We start from the raw sequence: 22,556 nt of genomic DNA, 5'->3' as shown, positions 1-22,556 counted from the left end.
AGGCTCTCATTCACTGCATCCTTCAAATCTGCTTGCACTATACACAGGACCCTTTCTAACTGAAGTTCTTTTAGGTGGCAAACTGCAGCTTTAGCAGCGAGGGCCCCTTCCATAGCCAAATGCGCAGCTCCTAATGGCTCTTGTTTTTCTTATGAAATCCTAATTGTCCTGCGGCCTGCTGCAGGAGTACTAGTAGTCCAGCTGGGGAGTCCCGGGTGTCCCCACACTCTCTTGGTGGTCTCCATTCATGTAGGAGGGAAGCCACTTCTCCAGGTAGAGGTTGCAGGGCATCCGGGGAGTCTCCCTTCTCAGTATTCATGCCTTTTATGGCCAGTGGCTCTTTGGTGTCCTGACTGGCCTGCTCCAACCCAACTTAGCCCCAAGACAAAGAACACGCCTGGCACAGAGTTACCTGTGACTTTCATTAGGGACTTAGGAACAGAAGAAGATTCTTCCCCATGGCGGCCAGTTGGGAAATGGAAGTCAGTGTTCTATGCATCAGAGCGAGGTGAGACGTGCCATGGGACTGCCCTGTAAATGTTGAGGTCCACAGGGTCTGCCTGGAATTCTGACGGGATCTCCCAAGGTTTGGTTAGGGGAGGGGAGTTGTAATGACAGTCTTCCCTTCCAGGGGGTCTGTTGACTTTTTTTTGGGGGGGGGGGGGGCATGGGCAGACTCGGGGAATCGAACCCAGGTCCCCGGGATGGGCAGCCGAGAGCTCTGCCACAGAGCCGCCGTGGCCCCCCAGGGGTCTGTTGACCTTGTATGTTATGTAGGCAGCCACGTGCTGTGACCTGATCTCATAAGGGAGGAGGGGGCGGGGCCCAGGCCCTGGGTCCTCACAATACCTGACTATTGTTCCAGGGTGAATTCCTCCCCCAGGAAGGAGTATAAGGAGTGGCCATAATTTCCTTTTTACTTTGGAGTCTTTAAGGGGTAGAACAGTTTATTATCCTCTCCCACACAAGGTTCATCATTCCTTTACACCCTGTTATTCAGACTTGCTTAAGTGTGCTCTAACCTGCCCAAACTCATCATGGGCACGTTGAGGAGAGTGTGGATATCAGGCTGCTTGAGGAAAAAGGAATAGAGGATCAGGAAATAAATGTGGCTGGAAGAAACTATTAGGGCACACTGAGAACCTTCGTTCCCTGGTCCTCCCTGGGCTGTCTTGAGCTACTGAACGAGGAATTTTTAGAGAAACCAGCTGTCTCTTCTGGGGAAACCATCCACATTTCAAAAAGCTCCTTAAAATGGCTAAAACAGATACATTGTCAGGGCTAGTGCTCAGGTTCTGAAAGAATAATTTCAGTGACAGGGAAAAGCTTCATCTCTGAAATAATATCTCTGTAATCTTGCTTATTAATGTCTGAAGTTTTTAAAATAAAGGACAGACTTCCATGCCACAGCTACTCAACTTTCCCAGCTAGCAAACCCTCTGAGTTTATTCAATGATTTATGCCAGCAAATGCTCTTTTTTGTTTTTTGGCATGGGCAGACTCTGGGAACTGAACCCGGGTCTCCAGCATGGCAGGTGAGAACTCTGCCACTGAGCCACTATTTTACCGCTCCAAATGCTCTTTTTAAATGAAGAGAAAGTTTTTTACCCTCTTGATGTCTGTAAATGCCTAGGGTCTTGCATAAACTGTGAACCAAAATCTTATAATGTCCATTGTGATAGACCTTGAAATGAAAATTTTAAGGGAAAGTTAACATGTTAAGAAATTCTTAAAATAGCTTGATCGTACATCAGCCTTTGATTGGCTAACACTGAGCACCCCACTGAGTGGTGCTGAAATTTGAGGTTGAGGGTTGACAAATGATCTGCATTTTAAAATTACCAAGGGTCAGGCGGCCCTATTCATCTTTATATGTGAACAAAAGCAATGTGCTGAGGTTTGAAAGTGTTTTGGTTTGCTAAAGCTGCCTAAATGTAGTATGCCAGAAATGCACTGACAAAGGGGGTTATTGAGTTACAAATTTACAGTTCTCTGGCTGTGAAAATCTCCAAATTAAGGCATCAACAGGGTGATACCTGGCCTCTGAAGAAAGACCTCCAGCATCTGGGACACACCCCTGTCAGCTGGGAAGGCGCAGGGCTGGTGTCTGTAGGTCCTTGCCCCTGGTTCATTGCTTTCAGCTTCTAATTCCAGCGGCTTTCTCTCTCTCTGAGCATCTGTGGGGCCTCATTTAGCTACTTGGGGAAAACTCTCGGTTTCATCTCTTAGCTTAGCCTCTCCAAACGTGTGTCTTGGTTTCATCTTTTTTTCTCTCCATATTAGCTTTGACCTTTCTCTGTTTTCTCCCTTTTTTTTCTCTTCATAGAGGACCACAGTAAAAGGATTAAAACCCTCCTTGAATGGGTGGGATCATATCTCCATGGAAACAGTCTAATAAAAATATCCCACCCAATAATAGGGCTGCCCCACCAGATTGGATTGGAAGAACAAGGCTTTTGTGGAGAGCATTACACTTTCAAAGCAGCACGGGGACGGGGATGGGGTGTGGACAACCATGACAGGCTCAGGCATGAGGCTCTTCTAGGGAACATTGATCCTAACCAGCTTTCTTTTTATAGTTACATAGAAAGCCCAAATGTAGATGTAGCCTTCCTATCAATGTCTGATCCTTAAGAAGCATATCCTTTGTTTGTGTATATTTTTTTATTTTGGGTAAAATTCTACCTATTGATGTTGAATTCAATAAACTTAAAGTCTTTTGAAGGCTTTGGTCACTCTAGGGGTTTCTGGTTTCCTTTTGCTTATATGGGAAAAAATGTCCAAGGGGATGTCATTCACTGAAAAAACAAAACATGGAGAGGAAGCAGGTGTCTAGGGAGATTATATATCATATACAGACGTACCTTAGGGATGTTGTGGGTTCGGTTCCACGCCACCAAAATACAGCGAGTGTCACAATAAAGTGTGTTACACAATTTTTTTTGGTTTCCCAGTGCATATAGAAGTTATATTTACACTATACTGTAGTCTAAGTGTTTAATAGCATCATGTCTAAAAAAGAATGTACATAATTTTAAAATCCTTTATTGCTAAAAATGCTAAACATCATCCGAGCCTTCAGTGAATCATAAACTTTTTGCTGGTGGAAGGTCTTGCCTCAATGCTGATGGCTGGTGACTGATCAAGGGCGGTGGTTGCTGAAAGTTGGGGTGGGTGGCTGTGGCAATTTCTTAAAATACGACAACATTGAAGTTTGCCACACCAATGAACTCTTTCACAAAAGAGCTCTGTGTATCAGGTGATGCTGTTTGATAGCATCTGTTTAAAAAAAATATGTCTTTATTTACAAATCTTTATACACACAGTCCATATATGGTATACAATCAGTGGCTCACAATATCATCACATAGTTGTGATCATTTTTAGAACATTTGCATCACTCCAGAATAAGGAATAAAAAAGAAAAAACTCATATATACCATACCTCCTATCCCTCCCTCTCATTGACCACTAGAATTGCAATCTACCCAATTTTTCTACCCCTCATCACCCCATTATTTATTTTTATCCATATTTTTTACACAGCTGTCCATACACTGGATAAAAGCAACATCAAACACAAGGTTTTCACAGTCACACAGTCACATTGTAAAAGCTATCTTATACAATCGCCTTCAGGAATCAAGGCTACTGGAACACAGCTCAACAGCTTTAGGTAATTCCCTCCAGCCACTTCAATACACTATCAATTAATTAAAAGGGGATATTTACAGAATGCATAAGAATAACCTCCAGGATAATCTCTCAATTCTGCTTGAAATCTCTTAGCCACTGGAACTGTATTTTGTCTCATTTCTCTCTTCCCCCTTTTGTTCAAGAAGCCTTTCTCTAGCCCATGAGGTCAGGTCCTAGCTCATCCTGGGATTTCTGTCCCATGCTTCCAGGGAAATTTACATCCCTGAGAGTCATGTCCCACATAGGGGGAGGGCAGGGAGTTCACCTTCCAAGTTAGCTTAAAGAGAGGGGCCACATCTGAGCAATAAAAGAGGTTCTCTGTGGGTGACTCTAAAGCCTAATTTTAAGAGGCTTAGCCTGTCTTGTAGGAATAAGTTTCATAGGGGTTAACCCCAAAATCAAGGGCTCAGCCCATTGATTCCGTTGACACCTCTGCTTGCCAAAATATCAGAAATTCTCCAGATGGGGGAACTGAATATTTCCTTCTGGCTCCCCAGGACCCCAAGGGGACTTTGTAAATACTTCTTTATTTACTGTCCAAATTACTCTGGGATATATCGGGACATCACACTAACCTGGATAAACCAACAAAATCTCACACCCTATTCAAGATTCCATGTCCTTATGGAATATTGACTATACAAGTTAAATTAGATAATGTGCTACCCAAAATATAAATTTTGCACCAAAATCTCTCCCATTGGTCTCATACAGAAGTTGAAGTTTTAAAATATGGATGATTTCATTCTTTACCTTAAAGCTGTCTGATCTACCCTAATCCTATCCAGATCAGCTTCCTTCATATCTCTAGTTGAAGTCTGATCCTGTTTTTTTTAAAATGTTTTTTTAATTGTTAAATATAACATATATACAAACAAAAGAAAGAAAAAAACAATGATTTTCAATTACACTTCAAGTAGATACGACAGATTTCAGAGTTTGTTATGGGCTACCATTCCACTATTTCAGATTTTTCCTTCTAGCTGCTCCATAACATGAAGGCTAGGAGAAATTTTTTTTCTTTTTTTTTTTTTTGTGAAAAATAAAATATATACAATTTTTTGGTATGGATTTTATTTATAAATTATATACAATAAATTTTAAAGCATATCGCAACAATTAATTGTAGAACAGGTTTCAGAGTTTTGTATGGGTTACACTTCCACAATTTTAGGTTTTTACTTCCAGTTGCAATAAGATACTTGAGACTAAAAGAAATATCAATATAATGATTCGGCAATCATAGTCATTTGTAAAACCCTACCTTCTTTATATAACTCCAACATCAACTTTGATCATTCTCCCATTCTTTAGGCATATTTGGGCTATGTCCATTCTAACTTTTTCATTTTGGAAGGGGCTGTAGATAATATGCAATAGAGAGGTGGAACCAGTTGATATTCTGGAGAGGATGGACCCTCTGCATTTCAGGACTTATCTGGTCGATGGACTCATCTGGAGGTTATAGGTTTCTGGAAAATTACCCTAGTGCATGGCACCTTTGTAGAATCTTATATATTGTCCTAGATGTCCTTTAGGATTGGCTGGAATAGTTTTGGTTGGGTTTTAGCAACAGATAGGCCAGTGCTTGCTTGACCAGACAAGTGGGCATTATCATGTGCCAATTGACACATGAACCTGACCATCACAATCCACCCCTTGTCAACTTGGCAGCTAAACACATAACCTTAAACAAGCCCTGGCCTATCTTGCTGTGAGGACATTTCATGGACTGGACTTAAAATCACGAGCATGCAGGTTGCATCCAGTGTAGATTACATCTGCAGTCAGCTGAGGGAAGTGTCTTCTGCAATGAATGATGTTTAATCTAATCACCAGAAGGCTTTTAAGGAGGATTCAGAAGAGACAATCCCTCTTTCTGCTTCAGCCAGCCAGCCTCTCTTGAGAGTTTGATGGGGACCTTCTTCTGAGCTGCCAGCTTGCATCCTGCCCTACAGATCTTGGACTTTTACATCCCCATGGTTGCATGAGACACTTTTATAAATCTCATATTTACAGATATCTCCTGTTGGTTCTGTTTCTCTATTCCTAACTAATACTGGATCTTTTGTGTGTTCATTTTTATTTTTATATGTATTTTTTTTTTTGAGTAATGAAAATGTTCAAAAATTGTGGTGATGAATACACAACTATACAATGATACTGTGAACCATTGATAGTATACTTTGGATGATTATATGGTATGTCAATATATCTCAATAAAATTGCATTAAAACATTAAAATGAAAGCAAAAAATTCACATGGATGACCAACTAGTAGTAGAGCCTTTTATCTCCCGGAAAAAAGTACTGAAGAATCTTGGGATAAAATACACACTTTTTCAAACAAAGCTTACTAAGGTCATGATACATGCAAGAACTATACATGTGCACGGCTAAATCATTAAGCTGACAGTGAAATGTGTAAGGGTTGAAACGAGCAAACTGCTTGTGACTATGTGCATCCCAAGAAGGCTGGTGGAGGAAAGACTAGTCCCTAACAATGGTGCAAGGGGCGCTCACGCTTCTGGCCCATTCACATAGGCTGCCACTGATTCCTTTTTATTTCCAGTGTTGAGAACTGAAAAACTGAAATGAAGTTAAGTCTGTGAAAAGCATAACATGTCTTTCTGTAATAGCAAAAGAACAAAACAAAACAAACAAGATGCTATGAAGGTGTGCCAGTTTGAAAGGATGTATGTACTCTAGAAAAGCCATGTTTTAATCCTAGTCCCATTTTGTAAAGGCAGCCATTTCTCCTAATCCCTATTCAGTACTGTATGTTGTAAACTTTAGATTATCTCCATGGAGATGTGACTCACTCCAGAGTGGGTGTTAAACTGGATTGGGTGGGTCTTGATTATTTTACTGGAATCCTATAAAAGAGGAAACATTTTGGAGAAAGCAGGAGATTCGGAAAGAGCAGAGAAGAATGACAGAACCATGAAGCAGAGTTCACCAGCCGGTGACTTCTGGAGATGAAGGAAAACGCCTCCCAGGGAGGTGGAGAGGAAGCTAGCAGATGATGCCGTGTTTGCCATGTGTCCTTCCAGCTGAGAGAGAAACCCTGACCGTGTTCACCATGTGCCTTCCCACTTGAGAGAAATCCTGAACTTCATTGGCCTTTCTGAATCAAGGTATCTTTCCCTGGATGTCTTAGATTGTACATTTCTACAGACTTGCTTTAATTAGGACATTTCCAGAGCCTAAAATCTGTTAACTTGCAATTTATTAAATTCCCTTTTAAAAAAGCTGTTTCATTTCTGGCTTATTGCATTCCAGCAGCTAGCAAACTAGAACTCAAGGTTTCTAGACTTTGTAGCTGGAAAGATGGAATTGTCCTTAAATGAGATGGGAAATAGTATGGAGAGGTACTGACAGTAAGATTGGGGTTTCAGACATGTCAAACATAAGACGTTTGACATGTCTCTGATATTCGGGCGGCGATACTGAGAACACTGTTGCATGAGTCTGGAATTAATGCGAGATCTGCATTTGGAGCTACAAATCTGGCAGTTATCAGCATAGAGGTAGTATTTAAAGTCAGGAGATTGGGTGAGACCAAAAAGAAAGTGAATATATATATATACAAACAGAATGGGAACAGGGACTAAGCCCCCCCCCAAAATAGCAAATGAGATTGAGAAGGAGCAGTCAGTGAAGTAGGAGGAAAATGACCCCTCAGATTCCAATCAGAAATTATTCATCAATATTTTACTAAAAAATGTACTACTGTTTCACTCTGATAGTCAAAAAAGGTAGTGATCACCAAAAATTAAGTTATGGTTCTGTGATCTTGATTCATCATTGAAACAATTTAGAAATATAAACCTTTGGAAGTTACCTTGATATTAAAGAATATACACATTTGAGCAGAGAGCAATTTTCAACCTGTGAGGTTGTATATAAATGGTTTTTAAATAATTGTATTCCCATATAAAATAAAAATTACAGCTGGTTAAGTGATAGAAAGATAGACGATAAAGAGAGTTGCAGGACCACCAATAAGTTGCTGATCGATTCCTAAAAAATACCCTAAGTATTAGTTTTGGGGATAAAAAAAGAGGCAAAAAGCCCTCAGAGACAAACTAAACATTTTTTCAAATTAAATTGGAGAACATACCAATTTTAATCACTCATCTTTATTGATAAAATAGGTTCCTATGCTAGTACATAATACTCCCAAACATAAATTTAAGCTTCTGCTTAAAAAAAAAAAAGGGATGGGAAATTGTTATTATATTACAAAGTAAATGTCTTTAAGCATCAAAACCTTAAAATTATATCCAAGCAAGAAGACCAAGAATATGTTAACTCAACTTGTTTATAAAAATAATTATCAAGTAATGTTTTACAGTACACCTGCCTCAATGAACTGCCTCAAACTTAATCTAAACTGTGTGGCTTATTTTTTTAAATTCTGATTTAGAATAAGGGCTATTTCAATGAATAGGCCATCAAATTAAGGAACAGTTTCTCAAAAACCAATAGAAAAGTTTAAAAGTAAATACTGTCATTGAAGGCTTTTGAATGTGAAAAGAAATACATTTAATGTTTAGGCCATTAGTCTTTTTCTATTCAATCAGCACTGTCCACCCATTTTTTCCCATTTCTATCCCTTAAGATAGAAATATTCTGAAGTGAAAAGTTGGATCGAATTTTAGTAATATATGAAATTATACATGAAAGTTACTATGTATGTGCTAGTTTTACATATTTAATATAAATGAGTATATTATATTTAAGCTTGGCATTTTCCTTTTATCCTTTTATTCCATTCATCACAAAATGAAAAAAAACAGATTTCAATTGGTGTTAAAGTGCATTTCTGTATTTGGTGGCCTTTAAAAAATTTATATATTGGATATTTGTTTTAAAAAAACAAAATAAAATACTTCTAAATTCACAGATTTTTTTCTTCTTTCATCTGGAAAGTTGTAGGAAAAATCTTAAAAGTTATGAGGACCAGACAGAACTCAAAAATAGATACAAAAAAAACCCTGGAATTATAATTTACTTTTTATCGTTATTATTACTTAAGAGTAATTATTTTAAATAAGAGTCAAGGTCAAGGGAATTCCCAATTTACTTTGAAATTACCATATCTAACTTACCATATCAAACATTTCAACTCAGTTAAACTAAATGAAATATATATTCTTAAAAAATCAACCAGAGAAGAGAAAAATTTTATTTTCATTATTGATTCGGAATCAAATATTCTTTCAAAGTAGTTTAACCTACTAATATGCCTCTTATATAATCTTCTTTCTTAGAAAGTAGTATTCCTTCTCTTTCATCCTGAAATAGTTCATATACTTAAGGAAGTCACTGCCAATTATTAGCTAAGTATCAATTATAGTAAGTTAGCAAAAATTAACCTCTTTTGGGTACAGTGCATACAGAATATTCTTACAGTCTCTTAAACTGAATGTTCTTTGACAAAAATTTAATTAAGTGGAACACACACAGGCAATCACGAAAGGTGACGTCTCATGGTGCCTAAGCCATTTGCTAACTTTTAACATCACAAGGAAGCATCAAGTTTAGTATGAAGATCTTCCATTCACAAAATGGTGGCACAATTTATATTTTTAACATGGATTAATTCTACAAATTTCCAAATGTTTATTGGAAATATTCAAGTTTATCCAAGTATCATACCGACCGCCAACAGTACTTCTGAAAGTTCTTGATATATTAAGCAGTAATTGTCAAAACCTTTCATCTGTTCACCCATTAACAAGGGCTCAGTTTTTATATTTTAATTATATTTTGGAATAAAGTCTATGACCATTAGGTACACATTTTTTTGTTGCTATTGCTTGAACATGTCACTGCCAGTGTACTGTACACAGTATATATAAAAAATAAAACCAAGCGTTAATAGAGATTGAATTTTCTATTAATTAATTAATTGAGAAGGCAAGTCCTAGTGACTATCTGGAGCTCAGTAAGAAGCTCTTCAGCTCTTCCTCAGACTCAGGTCACTGTTGGTCACTAATGCCGACAAAGATGTACTTTCTGATGCGTCGTCTTTCCTAAGGTTCAAAAATGATTCTCGAGTTATTTGAAGGATCTCTCTCAAGCCTTTGTTTTCTTGCTATAAAAAGGCAAACAAAAACAAAGACAGAGTCACCAAAAAAGTCACAAGAAGAGTGCAAACCAATCTTAAGAAAACCAAACAAGAAGGTGTGACAAATAAAAAGCAAGTTCAGTAATTGGCATCAATGTACTAAGCAATATACGCAGTCAACTTGGATCCAGAGAACACTTTTTTTAAAATTGAGAAATCTTCAAACACATACAATTTATACATGGTATACAATCAATGGCTCATAATATTATCACACAGTTGTGTATTCATCATTTTTTAGAACATTTGCATCACTCCAGGAAAAGAAATAAAAAGAAAAAAGAAAAACTCATACATACCATACACCTTACCCCACCCTATCATTGACCACTAGTATTTCCATCTAACCAATTTATTTTACCCTTTGTCTCCCCTATTATTTATTTCTCCATATTTTTTACTCATCTGTCCATACCCTAGATATAAGGGGCATCAGACACAAGGCTTTCACAGTCAACACTGTAAACATTATCTCTTTATACAATCATATTCAAGATTCTAGGCTACTGGAACACGGCTCAACAGTTTCAGGTACTTTCCTCTAGCCACTCCAATACACCATAAACTAAAAAGGGATACCTAGAGAATGCAAAAGAATAACCTCTAGCATAACCTCTTGACTGTTTGAAATCTCTCAGCCACTGATACTTTATTTTATCTCATTTCTCTCTTCCCCCTTTTGATCAGGAAGCCTTTCTCAATCCCTTGATGCCAGGTCCCAGCTCATTTGGGGATTTCTGTCCCACGTTGCTAGGGAGATTTATATGCCTGGGAGTCATATCCCATGCAGGAGATAGGGCAGTGAGTTTGTTTACCTGCTGAGTTGGCTTAGAGAGAGAGGCCACATCTGAGCAAACAAGGTTCTCTGGGGGTGACGCTTAGACCTAATTTTAAGTAGGCTTAGCCTATCCTTTGCAGGAATAAGTTTTGTAGGGGCAAACCCCAAGATCAAGGGCTTGGCCTGTTGATTCTGTTGTCCCCACTGCCTGCAAGAATATCAGAAATCAAAGAACACTTTTTAAAGTGGTAGAAATCAAGAGTTTGACATCTTCCACCACTGCAAAGCCTTCTTATTTATGCATTTTCAATTATAGATGGAACCTCAGAAATTGCTTTATTTAATAAGATGAAGAAAATAACATCCACATTTATATTCACAAAACTCATAAAGTCACTGAATGATATTTGGAATTAGAACCTCTTACTACACTTGAGTATTTTCCATGATAGCATGTAAAGCAGGATAAGCCGGTGGTTTACTTCCCTTACATGGAATCTCTGAACAGTACAGCTAGCTAGTTGACTATTATTTTTCAAGAAGCAAAGCAAGTAACCAAACTTGGCATAAATAAACAATCTGGCCCTTATTTTTCCTAGATTAATTACAGTAGGAAATTTGCAGTTGTTGAAAAAAATAACCTATCATAATTATTTTCTACCATTTTGTCTTTAGTCTCACTTTTTTTTAGTAGTACAAACAGTCTGGCAACTTGTTTTGTAAACTAAATTATTTACTCTATGGGCTTTCACTGAAAACGTTTGCTGATTCCAAGTATAAAGAATGGGGGAATATTACACACTCAGAGAGAAAAGCCATGTTTGGCGCTCTGTAACTAATTTCTCCATCATGGTGTCAAAATGAAGATTTTAAATATAAAATACAATTCTACTGATTTGAGTTATTAAATGACTGCTACTACAAAAAAAAAAGTCAGATAAGACAAAAAAGCCTTTATAGTGCCTAGAAAAATGAGTGCTGTACAAAAAAAATTATTTGTGGATGAAAAGAAATTTTTCCCTAAATCACTACAATCTCTAATGGTATGAACAAATAAAAATAAGTTACTAAACTGAGTAAATAAATTCACCTGGCAGGGTGAGCAATATCAGATCAAATAATCAATTTTTTTCCACTACTGGTATTAAGTCACTACTGATCCTCAAGTCTTGTATTAGTATATAGATGGTCTTGCACTATTTACCCATATATCCAGCATCCAGACTAAGAAAAAGAACATTACTAGTATCCCAGAAAAAAATATGTAAAAAATGGGATACATTTTCTGGCATAAATTTTTGCATAAACAGTTTTCATCAATATTTGTAATTTAAAACTTACTTCAAGTTGAAATATTCGTTCCTGTTCCTTGCAACCTTGCTGCTCATCAATTTCAATTGCTTTTCTCATTACTGCTGCCATTTCAGTTATCTGGTCAACATGTGCTTGTAATTCCTGAAAAAAATGATGAGGGTTGCAAATCAGTGAAATACTGATTTTTAATTTTGGATCCTTTCTTTTCAAAATATTTTGCAGTGCCACTAAACATGAATGTAATATTCTTACAAGATATCAAACAAGTCAGTTAAACATGAATGTGCTTTTGAACTGAGATTTCTGTTAGGACCAGAATTAAGGATAAACAGCACTATGATATAACTAAATCCAGAAAGAAGAAAAGTACCGTTGATCATACTTCACATTCCTCTCATCAAAAGTGATCTGTGACTTTTTCTTTTACACCTATATCTACTATTGGTCAAGGTAATGGGAAAGATAAAAATTGTTGGTACATTCAATATCCTTTCCTCCCTGAAGTCTTCATGATTTACAAATATTATCTGCATTATCCATGCCTATAAATTAGTCTTCAACCAATTTAGAACCTTTTCTAGATCATAATTCTCTTTGACAGCAGGAACTGCATCTTTATATTTGTTTAATAAATATTGAGTAAAATGAACTGAATCCTGCTTTTACATACTAAAATATTAAATGGACTTCTTTGCAAACAGTTTGAAATTTAATTTCACTATAATATAGATATTTTCATGTCTTTTGGCATAGCAAGCAGCAAATATTTCTTCCAATCTCATTCCTTTATTTTTTGCACACTTACAATGTATCAGGCACTGGGATAAGTAACAGGTATATGATGCCTGTTAAGATATGTCCCTGATTTCAAGGAGCTTACAGTCTAGTGAAAAAGACCAACAAAGAAGGTTTAAAATCAACAGAAACTTTAACATTATTTTCTCAATAAACAGCTTCTATAGACCATTAATCACTGGCAAAGGAAGGACATTTTATTATAATAAGGTCAAAACTACAATATAAAAATGAATAGCTCCTCAAATAAGCACTAAGTTTCTTAAATAGCTATACATACTCTATTTGTATAAAGGATTTGAGTAGAACTCCAAAAAGCACGAAACTAGTAAACTGTAGAAGAAGTATGATGGGAGAATACTGAATATCTTTAGCAAACCAAACATCTAATATTTTCTTAAATAACAAAAATGCAAGCCCTTAGGCTACTATATTGTTTTAGGGTAAAACATATACAATGCTAGTATGCAAGAAAAAGGCACATAAAGCATTTAGTTTGTACTGTTCAATAAATACAGTAGTACTATTTCAAGTTAATTGAAATATAATACATTTTAAAAACATTAAAAATTCAGTCCCTCAGATGCACTTGCCACATGTGGCTAATCAACGGCATCCATACTAGATAGAACATTTCCACCATTGCAAAAGTTCTATTGGATGGCCCTAGATTAGATTAGTGTTGCAAGAATTGTATCTAGAGAAATATTTGTCATGTTATGCAGTGGTTAAAAATATCATTACACATCCTCCCACTGTAAGGGGAACATAATCTTTAAAAAGTGAGTTATGTACAAAAACCTACACTATCAAAGTGAATAAGGATAATGAATACAATTTTGAATTCCAACAGCTTTCTCAATGTATAACTTGGTCAGTTCTATGGCACTGACCTAGGTTAAAAGACTGCACAGGAAACAAATGGAAGAAAACATATCACTGATTTTTTGGGGACAGTCTGTTCTGACAAAATCATGAGAAAATGAACAACCCAAGCTCCAAGTAGAACAGTATTTACAGGCCCAGTTAATGGTTCACTTATTACAATAAACTCTTCATAGAGAATTTATTGATCTTTTAATGGCCACAGGAGGCCAAAACCTGTGCTTTAAAAACTGACTTAAAGGCAAAGAATGTGAGCAACACAATCCTCGAACTGCCTTGAAACAAATGCCTTTCATTTTTAACTTTGTCTAAGTTTATTTCTTCTTTACCTTTTAAGGATCTTCCACAATGAGTCAAAGAAAAGAAAAGAAAAGATGGGGTCCAATGAAGAGGGCACTTTATGTAACACACCATCTAAACAAAGGTGTTTTAATTTTATTTGTGATCTCATTTGTAGTAACTAGTAATAAAAATCTGAATCAAAATATTTAGTAGTTTCACCAAAGTGTTTCTGAAGTTAGACTAAAATTACTCCCAAGAAAGTATATTTGATGTCACAGAAAGAGAATGATTTTAAAGATAACTAAAGTTTTGCAGCAATAGGCAACAAGAGCAAATAAATGAAACGGTAGCTGAACAACCTTTAAAACCTGCCATATCTAACAGGCTGCGAATGATAATGATGGTAACAGAGGAATAATGACAGATTTCAAGTTTTTATGCTGAGTATTTTTGAGTGGCTATCATGAGCACAGCATTCCTTTACTTGATTTCATTTACTGGATGATTTAATCTGGGAGGGAAATTCAATGTAAAATAACTTTTTAAAAAATGGACCCCCCTTTCCATCCACACCCCAAAAGTTGATTGTTTTATTTAGTGTACATTCTGATTTGCTTCCAAATGTCTCCTCTCCAGTCCATGTTGAGGTGCTTCAAGGAAGTGTCGAGATGCATCAAGGAAGAATCCTTCGGAGCTGTTACGATGTACCATGTCAATCTGTAGTATAGAGTCATTATAATGTTAATACGGATATTATCCGTAATTTAAAAACTGAATGAGTGTTAGTTCATGCTTGTTAGCCAATTGTTTGAAATGTTTGTTTTTTTAAGATTTCCAAAAAGGCATCTGTTAAAAAATAATGTAAAAGTGAGTATTTGGCTGACAGTGAGTTTTTTTTACGCTTTCTATGGATTTTTAAATGTGTGCTCAAAAACTCCTAAGTGGAAGCAAAATTCCCTATTAGAGCAGTCTCCAAAGGGTCTCTTACACCAAAATGCTGCATTGTGTAACTATGCTTGTTATGCCTAAATATGCATTAAAAATTTTATTTGTGTTTAGGCATATCAGGGCCTTAGTTCCTAAACATGCCTGGATGTTATACTTCTGTGCCTTTATCATACAAGTTTCTGTTCTCACCTATTTCTTTTTGTTGACTTCCTGATCATTAATTTAAAGACGATTTCAATGTCTTTTTTTTCCTGATAACTTTCCACATGATTTCAATGTCTTTTTTTTCCTTTGATAATTTTCCACATTCCCCTCATCAGAACTAATCCTGTCCTCCTAGTATTCCAGTAACAATTCATATCTCTTCACCACATCCTATCTTATATTAGATATGTTTGTATCTATAGCTCCCACTACACTGTAAGCTCCTAGAACTGAGTGACACAACTTACTCATTCATTCACTTGGATGATTTATTACCCATAATAAATGAATTGAGTGCAAATGTTAATAAATGTTTATTTAATTGAGTTGAAGTATCTCTCCTTTTTGGGAAAAATCAAAATCACAAACATTAACATGTATTAGTTAGAATTAATAACAAGTAATTGAACAGCCACTTTATGGAAGGCACTGATCAGTAGTTATATGAAGAATCCAATCCACAATAATGAAAAAGGAAGGTTTACAGCTATCTTAGAAAACAGCTCTGGTAAATGGTAAAATCTAATAATGTGTTTTAGAAAATTCTTGCATCCATCACAGCTGTTACCAGATCAAGCAGTAGTATCTTATCCTAAGAGTTGTTTCTTGCTAGGGTATTCTCTTTAGATCTTAAATTTTGATTTCTTAGGTTATTAGACATAAGGGCCTTAGGAATTTCTCAAGATCTCATTTATCTTGCCCATAACTTTAAGTCAATTCATGTTTGCATGTTTAAAAAAACCCACTCAATTATACATTTACACTTAAATGTTTTTTTCATAATCCCATTAATAACTGATATATTTTATATTCAAAAGATTGCCATTTAAATAGCCAAAGATTTCCTTTTGGTTAGGGGATGAATAATATAATAAGGTAATATTAAATCTATACTTACCAGTTTAAGTTATTTTACTAATTGACACAAGAGGTGTCTATTACAAAGTTCCTTAGTATGGAAGTCACACAAAGAAGCTTTTAATTCTAATAGAATTAATAACTAATGATTTAAAACCATCTACAAGCACAAGATGGAAGAAATATCTAAAGAAGGTGAAATAACTGAGTTATTATAACTGAGAAAGAAAAAAAAATGTCTTCTAACAATCATGATTTCTTAAATATTAAAGTTATAACTAATCAGTTAGTTTACCATTAACCAAAACAAATAATGGCCATCACAATCTCTTCTATTTTAATTTCACGTCAGCAGCTATAATTTACTTTAACATAAAATGTATTCAGATCTAATTGTCTTTATAGCAGTTGCCAGCAAACACAGGGACATACACAGAAGAAACAGATACAGTATGACTATAAGTCAGATGAATGGGGGAAGAACACTAATTTTTAACCACTTTAGCTCTGTCTATAAAAATGATGTTAACTGGTATGTGATTGATGGGGGTGGGCAAGGAAAGGGGGAGCGGGAGGCAGAGAACAGGATTTTAATATGCTGGTTCTTGTCCTCTCCCCTACCCCAGGATTTTTCCATCAAAACAAGATCATTTATAGTCTGGATGAATCTGTCATATTCAGAAAATAGTCTTAATAAAAATAAATCTTTTTTTTTACCTGCATTCAGATTTCTAAAAGTTTCCAGTATTTCAAATTCTGTTTTTGCAACAGATGCCAATGTACAAATTAGAATATTTCTTAAAAGCAGATGACTGAGAAAAATAGTTTTGAATTGAACAGACTTACCTTTATTTTCCAAATAAAGCTCATTTAAAAATATATATGAAAGCTACTAAAGAACAAAGGGAATTAAAAGAATATATTAAACAGAAAATGATATATCACAATAGGAAATGAAGAAAATAAGGAAAAGCAGAAAATGTCAATTAAAGATGAAGTATTCAATAGCATGTTAATATGGCATTACTAGGCAATAGTGATTTTTTTTTTTCCTTTTAATCTAGACACAGCAAATTAAACAATCTCCTTTCCCATTTCAAGTTATATTTACAGAATAGTTACCTTGGAGTGCTGCTCTTTTAACTTCATTATTATACCAGGATCATCTTTTTTGCTAGCCATTAATAATCGAAACATTTGTTCTCGATATTTGCTCATTATTAATTCCAAGGCAGACTGATGTTCTTCCAGGGATGTACGCAGTTCTATCAAAAATAACACTTTATTGAATTCAAAGTTGAGTTAAAGGTACATAAAGTATTTTCCTCCATGTTAAATTTAGTTTCTCAAAAAAAAACAAGTGATAGGGAGTGTAAGGGTAGTTTAGTGGAAGAACTCTTGCCTGTTAAGCAGGAGACCTGGATTTGATTCCCGGCACATGCACCCCCCCCCCCCCCCCCCCACATTAAACAAATAGTGCTGTAATAATGTGACCCCCAGCAAAAAAAAAAAAAACAAATGATAAATTAGTTATTAAAAAAAAAAGCACAACACACAAAAATCAAGCTAAATAAAACTGAAGGACATCAAGTCCCTTATTAGTTTTTTAAATGACCATTTACAATTCACTTTTTGAGGATCATTTCAACAAACATTTAATGAACAGCAATTACTAAAATTCAGACAATGCTCTGTATTTGGAACCTTAAAAGGCCATGGAAGGGTGAATGGATGGTTGAGTGGTAGAATGTTCAACTTCTATGCAGGAGACCCAGGTTGATTCCCGGACCATGCACTCCTTCCCCATCCCTCCACCCCCTCAAAAAAGGCCATAAAGCTTCAAGTCTAGTGGTGAAAAAAAAAACTATAAATAATTATAATACAATATGGTTAGTGCAGACTGTCCTCTACTGGAATATATCTCTGGGGAAAAATTGAGATAAGCATCACACAAGTATAGTACTGAAATGAAGTTGAGTTAACTGAATAAAAAAATAAAGGAAAGGGCATTCTAAGCAAGGTGGTATGAAAGTGGATAGTGTGTTCAGGAACAAGTTTGGGATGAAGAACAAAGGGCACATGGAAAAGAGCTGAGGGAAGAAGCTAGAAGGCTGAGAATTGACATTGAGAAAGTAAGGACACTAGAAGGTTCTTAGGCAAAAGAACAACATGATCATATTTATTTATTTATTTATTTAATTTTTTTTTATTAACGGAAAGAAAAAAAAGAAATTAACACAACATTTAGAAATCATACCATTCTACATATGCACTCAGTAATTCTCAACATCATCACATAGATGCATGATCATCGTTTCTCAGTACATTTGCATCGGTTTAGAGGAACTAGCAACACAACAGAAAAAGATATAAAATGTTAATATAGAGAAAAGAAATAAAGGAAGTAATAATAGTAAAAAAAAAAACAAAAAAAAACCCCTATAGCTCAGATGCAGCTTCATTCAGTGTTTTAACATGATTACTTTACAATTAGGTATTATTGTGCTGTCCATTTTTGAGTTTTTGTATCTACTCCTGTTGCACAGTCTGTATCCATTCAGCTTCAATTACTCATTATCTTACCCTGTTTCTAACTCCTGCTGGACTCTGTTACCAATGATATATTTCAAGTTTATTCTCGAATGTCCGTTCACATCAGTGGGACCATACAGTATCTGTCCTTTAGTTTTTGGCTGGACTCACTCAGCATAATATTCTCTAGGTCCATCCATGTTATTACATGCTTCATAAGTTTATCTTGTCTTAAAGCTGCATAATATTCCATCGTATGTATATACCACAGTTTGTTTAGCCATTCTTCTGTTGATGGACATTTTGGCTGTTTCCATCTCTTTGCAATTGTAAATACCGCTGCTATAAACATTGGTGTGCAAATGTCCGTTTGTGTCTTTGCCCTTAAGTCCTTTGAGTAGATTCCCAGCAATGGTATTGCTGGGTCGTATGGCAATTCTATATTCAGCTTTTTGAGGAACCGCCAAACTGCCTTCCACAGTGGTTGCACCATTTGACATTCCCACCAACAGTGGATAAGTGTGCCTCTTTCTCCGCATCCTCTCCAGCACTTGTCATTTTCTGTTTTGTTGATAATGGCCATTCTGGTAGGTGTGAGATGATATCTCATTGTGGTTTTGATTTGCATTTCTCTAATGGCCAGGGACATTGAGCATCTCTTCATGTGCCTCTTGGCCATCTGTATTTCCTCTTCTGGTAGGTGTCTGTTCAAGTCTTTTTCCCATTTTGTAATTGGGTTGGCTGTCTTTTTGTTGTTGAGTTGAACAATATCTTTATAAATTCTGGATACTAGACCTTTATCTGATATGTCATTTCCAAATATTGTTTCCCATTGTGTAGGCTGTCTTTCTACTTTCTTGATGAAGTTCTTTGATGCACAAAAGTATTTAATTCTGAGGAGCTCCCATTTATTTATTTCTTTCTTCAGTGCTCTTGCTTTAGGTTTAAGGTCCATAAAACCGCCTCCAATTGTAAGTTTCATAAGATATCTCCCTACATTTTCCTCTAACTGTTTTATGGTCTTAGACCTAATGTTTAGATCTTTGATTCATTTTGAGTTAACTTTTGTATAGGGTGTGAGAGATGGGTCTTCTTTCATTCTTTTGCATATGGATATCCAGTTCTCTAGGCACCATTTATTGAAGAGACTGTTCTGTCCCAGGTGAGTTGGCTTGACTGCCTTATCAAAGATCAAACGTCCATAGATGAGAGGGTCTATATCTGAGCACTCTATTCGATTCCATTGGTCGATATATCTATCTTTATGCCAATACCATGCTGTTTTGGCCACTGTGGCTTCATAATATGCCTTAAAGTCCGGCATCGTGAGACCTCCAGCTTCGTTTTTTTTCCTCAAGATGTTTTTAGCAATTCGGGGCAACCTGCCCTTCCGATTAAATTTGCTTATTGGTTTTTCTAATTCTGAAAAATAAGTTGTTGGGATTTTGATTGGTATTGCATTGAATCTGTAGATCAGTTTAGGTAGGATTGACATCTTAACTATATTTAGTCTTCCAATCCATGAACACGGTATGCCCTTCCATCTATTTAGGTCTTCTGTGATTTCTTTTAGCAGTTTTTTGTAGTTTTCTTTATATAGGTTTTTTGTCTCTTTGGTTAAATTTATTCCTAGGTATTTTATTCTTTTAGTTGCGATTGTAAATGGGATTCATTTCTTGATTTCCCCCTCAGCTTGTTCATTACTAGTGTATAGAAAAGCTACAGATTTTTGAATGTTGATCTTGTAGCCTGCTACTTTGCTGTACTCATTTATTAGCTCTAGTAATTTTGTTGTGGATTTTTCTGGGTTTTCGACGTATAGTATCATATCGTCTGCAAACAGTGATAGTTTTACTTCTTCCTTTCCAATTTTGATGCCTTGTATTTCTTTTTCTTGTCTAATTGCTTTGGCTAGAACCTCCAACACAATGTTGAATAGTGGTGATAGTGGACATCCTTGTCTTGTTCCTGATCTTAGGGGGAAAGTTTTCAATTTTTCCCCATTGAGGATGATATCAGCTGTGGGTTTTTCATATATTCCCTCTATCATTTTAAGGAAGTTCCCTTGTATTCCTATCTTTTGAAGTGTTTTCAACAGGAAAGGATGTTGAATCTTGTCAAATGCCTTCTCTGCATCAATTGAGATGATCATGTGATTTTTCTGCTTTGATTTGTTGATATGGTGTATTACATTAATTGATTTTCTTATGTTGAACCATCCTTGCATACCTGGGATGAATCCTACTTGGTCATGATGTATAATTCTTTTAATGTGTTGTTGGATACGATTTGCTAGAATTTTGAGGATTTTTGCATCTATATTCATTACAGAGATTGGTCTGTAGTTTTCTTTTTTTGTAATATCTTTGCCTGGTTTTGGTATGAGGGTGATGTTGGCTTCATAGAATGAATTAGGTAGTTTTCCCTCCACTTCGATTATTTTGAAGAGTTTGAGGAGAGTTGGTACTAATTCTTTCTGGATGTTTGATAGAATTCACATGTGAAGCCGTCTGGTCCTGGACTTTTCTTTTTAGGGAGCTTTTGAATGACTAATTCAATCTCTTTACTTGTGATTGGTTTGTTGAGGTCATCTATGTCTTCTTGAGTCAAAGTTGGTTGTGCATGTCTTTCCAGGGACCCGTCCATTTCATCTAAATTGTTGTATTTATTAGCGTAAAGTTGTTCATAGTATCCTGTTATTACCTCCTTTATTTCTGCGAGGTCAGTAGTTATGTCTCCTCTTCCATTTCTGATCTTATTTATTTGCATCCTCTCTCTTCTTCTTTTTGTCAATCTTGCTAAGGGCCCATCAATCCTATTGATTTTCTCATAGAACCAACTTCTGGTCTTATTGATTTTCTCTATTGTTTTCATGTTTTCAATTTCATTTATTTCTGCTCTAATCTTTGTTATTTCTCTCCTTTTGCTTGCTTTGGGATTAGTTTGCTGTTCTTTCTCCAGTTCTTCCAAGTGGACAGTTAATTCCTGCATTTTTGCCTTTTCTTCTTTTCTGATATAGGCATTTAGGACAATAAATTTCCCTCTTAGCACTGCCTTTGCTACATCCCATATGCTTTGATATGTTGTGTTTTCATTTTCATTCGCCTCGAGGTATTTACTAATTTCTGTTGCAATTTCTTCTTTGACCCACTGGTTATTTAAGAGTGTGTTGTTGAGCCTCCATGTATTTGTGAATTTTCTGGCACTCAGCCTATTATTGATTTCCAACTTCATTCCTTTATGATCTGAGAAAGTGTTGTGTATGATTTCAATCTTTTTAAATTTATTAAGACTTGCTTTGTGGCCCAGCATATGGTCTATCTTTGAGAATGATCCATGACACTTGAGAAAAAGGTGTATCCTGCTGTTGTGGGATGTAATGTCCTATAAATGTCTGCTAAGTCTAGCTCATTTATAGTAATATTCAGATTCTCTATTTCTTTATTGATCCTCTGTCTAGATGTCCTGTCCATTGATGAAGAGTGGTGAATTGAAGTCTCCAACTATTATGGTATATGTGTCTATTTCCCTTTTCGGTGTTTGCAGTGTATTCCTCACGTATTTTGGGGCATTCTGGTTCGGTGCGTAAATATTTATGATTGTTATGTCTTCTTGTTTAATTGTTCCTTTTATTAGTATATAGTGTCCTTCTTTGTCTCTTTTAACTGTTTTACATTTGAAGTCTAATTTGTTGGATATTAGTATAGCTACTCCTGCTCTTTTCTGGTTGTTATTTGCATGAAATATCTTTTTCCAACCTTTCACTTTCAACCTATATTTATCTTTGGGTCTAAGATGTGTTTCCTGTAGACAGCATATAGAAGGATCCTGCTTTTTAATCCATTCTGCCAGTCTATGTCTTTTGACTGGGGAATTCAGTCCATTAACTTTTAGTGTTATTACTGTTTGGATAATATTTTCCTCTACCATTTTGCCTTTTGTATTATATATATCATATCTGACTTTCCTTCTTTCTACACTCTTCTCCATGTCTCTCTCTTCTGTCTTTTTGTATCTGACTCTAGTGCTCCCTTTAGTATTTCTTGCAGAGCTGGTCTCTTGGTCATAAATTCTCTCAGTGACTTTTTGTCTGAGAATGTTTTAATTTCTCCCTCATTTTTGAAGGAC

General features: G+C 35.8%; 1 protein-coding gene across 5 annotated transcripts in view; it reads right to left on the bottom strand.

Annotated features, from left to right (window-relative positions):
- Positions 1 to 7,818: 7,818 nt before the first annotated feature.
- FGFR1OP2 (FGFR1 oncogene partner 2) overlaps positions 7,819 to 22,556 on the bottom strand; it is a 40,738-nt gene continuing 26,000 nt past the window's right edge. For 4 of the 5 annotated variants that reach the window (XM_077170374.1, XM_077170370.1, XM_077170369.1 and 1 more), the window contains exons 4-7: positions 17,019 to 17,161; positions 14,490 to 14,603; positions 11,952 to 12,065; positions 7,819 to 9,799 (exon numbers count right to left, since the gene is read on the bottom strand). In XM_077170374.1, the coding sequence (XP_077026489.1) occupies positions 9,662 to 9,799; positions 11,952 to 12,065; positions 14,490 to 14,603; positions 17,019 to 17,161 (509 nt within the window). In that variant the 3' untranslated portion in view covers positions 7,819 to 9,661. The remainder of the gene's footprint in view (positions 9,800 to 11,951; positions 12,066 to 14,489; positions 14,604 to 17,018; positions 17,162 to 22,556) is intronic. The other variant, XM_077170373.1, reaches the window with a different exon arrangement.

This window comes from Tamandua tetradactyla, chromosome 7 (genome assembly GCF_023851605.1).
Source record: "Tamandua tetradactyla isolate mTamTet1 chromosome 7, mTamTet1.pri, whole genome shotgun sequence".
NCBI classification, from domain to species: Eukaryota; Metazoa; Chordata; class Mammalia; order Pilosa; family Myrmecophagidae; genus Tamandua; species Tamandua tetradactyla.
The sequence above is the reverse complement of the archived record's forward strand: the minus strand, read 5'-3'. Positions and strand labels throughout refer to the sequence as shown.